Raw genomic sequence first — 6,439 nt, 5'->3', positions numbered from 1 at the left:
GTTCATGTTAGAGTTCAAATGTGGATTTTTTATGTTCCCATTGAGATTTAGTGTAGTGTATATGTCATGTATGATTTTAGTTTGATAGCCTTTTAAATGAGTTTTTGCAAGTGGGATGTAGTATGTAAGCCCAGCTTGCCATATGTTGTTCTCTCATTTTTCACTTTTTGTGAAAAATTATTTTAATTTAATCCAAGTTTTTTGTCAAGGAAAAAAAATTATAACTTAATTTTCATAATTAAATTTAGGTGTCTATTTATTAATAAAACTAGTCCGGTCCGGCCCGCGCGATGCGGCGGGGTCTTTCGGCCCGCGTATTCATATTTAACGTAGTTTTATTTACAGAAGGGAAAACGGCTCGTGTTATGTGTCGTTGTTGGTGTCGTCGTCTTTAGTGTTTTTTAAAATATGTTCGGTTCAAACGTAGTTAGTTTTTTTTATTGATAAAATTATTTAGAGCCTGATGGTGTTGGCGAAAAAATTTAACTCGCGGGGAGCAGGAAGATACGGGCTGTCGTTGTGTTTAGCGTTTTTTAAAAAGTGTCTATTTCGAACGTAGTTAGTATCGTTTTGTTCATAAAATTATTTCGAGTCTGTCGGTGCTGTCGGAAAAATTTAACTCGCGGCTAGCGGGAAGATACGGGCTGTCGTTGTGTTAGTGTTTTTTAAAAAGTGTCCGTTTCGAATGTAGTTAGTTTCGTTTTGTTCGTGAAAATATTTCGAGTTTAACGGAGTGTTTGGTGAAATTTAAATCGGAGCGAGGAGAAAGATACGGGCTGTCGAAGGGTTCGGGTGAATTTTTTATTTTAAGTTAGGGAATTGACAGTTTACTCTCCCTGGAGTATAGGTTATTTTTTGTAAGTGTGTAAAAGTTGGAGGGGGTGTTTTGTCTTTTTTAGGTTTGATTTTGGTTGATTGTCGTTTGATATGGTGGGGTGGCCAAAACTATCACAAACCCCACGACAATTAGCATGTATGTGTAAATGTAAATGTAAATGTAAATGTATAATATAATATAATATAATAATAATAATATAATAATGTATAATATAATTACATATGAAGTTTTATATTGAAAATTATTAATTTATAAAAGTCAGAAAGTCATACTCTCTCCGTCCCATTACAAGTGTCCACTTACTTTTTGCACACAGTTTTAGAAAATTCTACTAACTTCATTCTCCACCGATCAGAAATCTTCTCTCTCCAGAATAACCTCTTCTCATTGGTTGAAACACAAAGTGGACACTTGAAATGGGACATTCCAAAATGGAAATGTGGACACTTGTGGTGAGACGGAGGTAGTAACTCATAACTTTAGAAAAATCCAAAATTATGATTATATATATAACCTTAAGGCTATGGAAATCATTTAAAAAAAATTTAAAAATAAATAAATAATCAATTAATCACAAAACTTCCCAACACTGCGATAGTCGATAATTTGAAAGACTTCTCGAATCTTCTATATGAATCCCAACACATCTTCCTTGTTTACTGATTTATAAAACCCCCTTTCTCAAAACCCTAACCCTAACAATTAATCACTTTGCAATTTTCAATGGCGATTCTTTCCGATTACGAAGAAGCAGAATCTGTGAAAAAACCATTCAATGCTGTTCTTGATACATCTAATCCGCTTCAATTTCTTCAAAAGGCATTCGAATTCGTTGCTAGCGAAACCGATATTTTCAAAAAAGATTCCGTGATTAAGGATGTTAATGGTTTGGTTCGTTCGGTGAAGGACAAGATCGATTCTGATGAGCGGAAGCGTAAAGAGAAACCCGTCCGCTCCCCCAGCAACGGCAGTACCGGCGCCGGCGTAAAGGTTGATGTTAAGCGTGTGAATGATGTATCTTTACCGGCTGGACCGTCGCAGACCGGAAGTTCTGTTAGTGAGACGATGGATCAGACGGTGGAGAAGACTAATGATGATGATAAGAAGGGCTTGCGAGGTATATGACTTATGTTTGTTAGTTTTTTATTTTAGGTTATGCATATTATATATGTTGATATTGATTAATCGTAATGTTTATGTTCTTTAACATGAATTTTGTATAGAAAACAGTTTAATTGCAGTTATGTACTAATGTGGATTGTATGATGATTTGCATTATTCAAAATTCAAAACCTAACAATAGCATGGTGAAAAATTGATGATGCTTGCTAGCTGCTCCAGGCTCTTTTTTTTTTTTTTTTTTTTTTTTTTTTTTTTTTAGTTTTTAGTTTTTATAGGGAAAGCATAAAATTTTGGCAAATATAGAGATACATTGTCTGAGGCAGATAACCCGGTTAGGTCGCATACATCTGAGTTTTGCTTTAGTGTATTTTGTCTATACCAAAAATTAAGAATTGCTACTTGCCATTAGAAGAGATTGGGTGACTTTGGTGTGCAATGGTTTTAATAATTTGATGTTGCTATTGACATTTACTGAAGTGTCGTTTGAGATTGACGAATGCTTGATAGTAATTATATTTTCTTTAGTGCTGTCCAGCTTTTGAATCTATGTCAAAATTGCTTTAATCTAGTTTTGTGTAAGACATAACTGTATGAGGTAGTATTATGCAAAGTAATGCAGTTATTTGAACAACTATTGTAGCTTAAGATCATCTGAAGTAGTGAATATGAAGTCTAGTTACCACGTGACAGGTGATCGCTACTTTTTGGAATTTTATCTTCACTAGCCTATAATAGATTATGGAATATTATACACTTTTCCCACATTTGGGGTGGTGTAAGGAGGGAAGCTTGATCTCTGATTTTTCTATACTGCCATCTAACTTCTTGATTTCTCTGTTTTTTTAGCCTGTTTTTTGCATATGTGTAATACGTATTATGAATATGAATGTCAAATTCCTAGCACTTTTTATTTCCGAGTGAGCAACCGTAAATCTATCTACACCAATACAGTTCACGCATGATTATTTGCCCATTCACCTATTCTTTCCTTTTGCACATTATATATTTTGTCCAATATATGTGGTTCATTGGTTTGTATAGTTTCCTTTTTTTTTTTTCTCTTTCCGTTTAGCTATGAATATTATACTTATCTTTTTTTGAATGTACAATCAGCCCCCAATAAAGGAAATGGGCAGGACATGGAGAACTATTCTTGGGTCCAGTCTTTACAGGAGGTCAACGTAACCATTCCTGTTCCTCCTGGTACCCCGTCTAGAGCCATTGTATGTGACATTAAGAAGAACCATTTGAAAGTTGGACTCAAGGGTCAGCCCCCAATTCTTCAAGTAAGTCCGTTTGTGAAACTAAAATTAAAATCAGTCAAGCATATGGTACATACTGTCATACTTGTATTAGATTATTATACAATGAAATGCTAAGCGTTATTTTCTATACAGGGGGACTTGTACAAGTCTGTCAAGGTTGATGATTCTTTCTGGAGCTTAGGTATCTTTATTTGAGCCATAATTCTTTTGTAGTTTGTTTTATTTATTTTGTGCTTTATTTGACTGATCCTTTCATTGTGTCTTTATCAGAGGATAAGAAGGCTATCTCGATCCTTTTAACGAAACAGGATCAGATGGATTGGTGGAAATGTTTGGTGAAGGGCGAACCTGAAATCGATACTCAGAAAGTGGAACCTGAAAGCAGTAAACTAGGTGACCTGGATCCAGAAACAAGATCTACTGTTGAAAAGATGATGGTATGAAGATATTTCCATCACATAATAAGATTTTTTGTACTTATGTTTGGTCTCTCTTTTTTTTTCCTTTCAAGTTCATATGAGAATAATGAATTTCTAGTGAATTTTTTATTTTTATTTTTGTTTTTTAGTTCGATCAACGACAGAAGCAGATGGGCAAACCAACTAGTGATGAGATGCAGCAAAAAGACATTCTGAAAAAGTTCATGTCTGAGGTAAATTCCCTTTTCATACGTGCAGTTACTTGGACTGACAAAATGGGTCAAACTGGTTCTGGTTGAAACAGGTTGACCTTAACATTGGGTCAAACAGGTCGTCCGGTTTGATCTTCCCATTTACATATTTTCTCCATGACTTCATGCTTATATAAGAATATTTGATTCCTTAAATATAATTATGATGACAAAGTTATAGCAATATTACTCAAAATTCAGAAAAACATAATGATGTAGGAGACTGTAACTTGTAAAGCACTAAAGCTACATTTTAATCAACTTTCAATCCGTTTGTTGCCCTTTTTTGTAAAATTACACATGTCAGTGATAAACATTAAATATAATGTAACCTACTCGGTACTTATTGTCACTGATACCAAATTTAAACTCTTTGCAGCACCCGGAGATGGACTTTTCAAAGGCTAAGTTTAACTAAGAAGGATCAATCTTAGGGTGCGTAATCAGTGCGCAACGATACAAGGCTCCCAAATTTTATTACTGATACTTGTATCTTTTGGGTTTTGTCTTGGGTGGTCTGTATTTTTGCTTATTTTTGGTGCTTTTAACTGGCTGGTCTGTATTTTTCTTTAACTTTGGATTTTTGGTTTGTTAATATAGTTCGCAACTTTTTTACCCTTTGGTATACTCAGTAGTAGTAGTTTTTCCTTTAAAAGCATGACGTTTTTTTTACACTAGTAGTATACAAGAAGTATTTACAATTTACATTGTACATTCATAATACAATTACAATGCATATGTCGAATCAACATTACCCTCGTCCCTTAAGAGAGTAGCAGCCTGCTTGTTCATGAAAATGTTGTAATACCATTATCTGGTTTTTAAGCATCAAGCCGTCCAGTTTACAACGCCTTCTCCACATAAGTTTGCGTCAAGACTTTGATTGGTTACATTCTCGAGTCCCATCCCATCGCCTGAAGATTCTCAGCCATATATTCGCTGATTACTTTATAGAAATAATGGCATTTTTTACCGTTTATCATGTCCTCATAACACATAGGGCAACAAAACGCTGTTTTGGTTCATTCCTCTTTCATTTAATTTCATCCGAATCGGAAGTCTCCACATACATGTTCTTCAAATATAATAAATGTCAATCTTTTGTTGTAAGAGTAGTGGTGGAACTTGAATGTACGTTTTGGGTGGCAAAAAACTTTACAGATAGTGTCTATTTTATAAACACTTTATACATATTATCGATTGCTATTTTGATCTTAGTACAACATCTAAGTTACTTTCTTGAACTTACGATACTTATTTTGTTTATACAGAGTAATTGATTATTTGATTTTTGTTGAAACTTTTTCGAGAGAAACAGAAAATATAAGTAAATTGTTGATAAATGCAAGTTGTGATAGCCTTCATTACATTGGTCATATGTAATAAGTAAATTGTTTATAAATATACTAACCGTGCTAGCCTTCATCACTTTAGTCGGTATATGATAAGTAACTTCTGATAAATGTTAATCTTTTATTTAATTTAATTGAATATTTGAGAAAATAATATTCAAATTTTTTGGTCCTTCTAAATTTTCGACCCTAGTCGGTTGTCCATCTTGTCCCCGTTCGATGACGCTTCTGATCATATGTAATTAACAAAACTCCGATTAAGTTACTTCACAAGGTCAAATGTTCATACATGAACCTCAAAAGACTACATATTTCATTACTTAGTTAAATGTTAGGGGGGCGATGACCCCACCAGGGGCGAAAGTGTGTGGGGGCAGGGGGCGGCCGCCTCCGGTGGATTTTTTTTTCAGTGTAAAAAATTCGGGTTTTTCGACTTTGTCCCCGGTGGATTTTTTTTTTTTCACCCAAACTTACATATTTTGCCACAAAACCTTCAAATTTTGCCCCAAATTCTTCAACTTTTGCCCCAAAATCTTCAAATTTTGCCCCAAAAGTTGGACTTCAAATTTTGTCCAAAAAAATTGCTACAGGTTAAAAAAAAAATTTTGTCCACCGGTGAAAAAAATTCTAGTTTCGCCTCTGAACCCCACCTGCCTTATATAAGATTGCCCATGTGTATAGACTTCTTTTCGAATTAATATTACGAAATTGTCAAAAGCACGATGCTTGCTTTGTCTTTTCTTTGTATTCATTTGCGCATATGTTGCGATCATTCAACTATTGAGCATGTATTTTAATATTTTACATACATCTCACATATTCATCAATCCATACATATCTACACATTCGTATGCTTTTATTATTTTCTGAGTTCGTATTCATAATTCATAAGTCATAATTCATAACTCACGATTCATAATTCATAATTCGTAAATAATTATCTTTTTGTTTACATTGCCTTATATTTTTCAACAATCATGATTGTAAACTATTCCACAAGATTTAAAAAAGAAGTAGATCATTACCACCTCTTACTTTATATCGTACGAACAAATCACTAGATTAGAATAACTTATCTTGATTAAAAAAAAAGGTTACATGAAAATGAAAGAGATATTGAAAACCTAAGATAATACAAATGTTTTGTAGCTATTCAAGATATTAATCCATTGTTATTATGGGCTAACATTCT

At 33.7% G+C, this 6,439-nt stretch overlaps 1 protein-coding gene across 1 annotated transcript; it reads left to right on the top strand.

The window, feature by feature from the left end:
- Positions 1-1,417: 1,417 nt before the first annotated feature.
- On the top strand, positions 1,418-4,544 carry LOC139867051 (protein BOBBER 1-like). The gene is made up of 6 exons (XM_071855373.1): positions 1,418-1,955; positions 3,074-3,246; positions 3,358-3,406; positions 3,496-3,662; positions 3,794-3,877; positions 4,275-4,544. Exons 1-6 carry the CDS (start codon positions 1,562-1,564, stop codon positions 4,311-4,313), a joined length of 906 nt encoding a protein of 301 aa, XP_071711474.1. The 5' UTR covers positions 1,418-1,561; the 3' UTR covers positions 4,314-4,544.
- Positions 4,545-6,439: the final 1,895 nt, after the last annotated feature.

This window comes from Rutidosis leptorrhynchoides, chromosome 9 (assembly GCF_046630445.1).
Source record: "Rutidosis leptorrhynchoides isolate AG116_Rl617_1_P2 chromosome 9, CSIRO_AGI_Rlap_v1, whole genome shotgun sequence".
Lineage (NCBI taxonomy): Eukaryota > Viridiplantae > Streptophyta > Magnoliopsida > Asterales > Asteraceae > Rutidosis > Rutidosis leptorrhynchoides.
The sequence above is the reverse complement of the archived record's forward strand: the minus strand, read 5'-3'. Positions and strand labels throughout refer to the sequence as shown.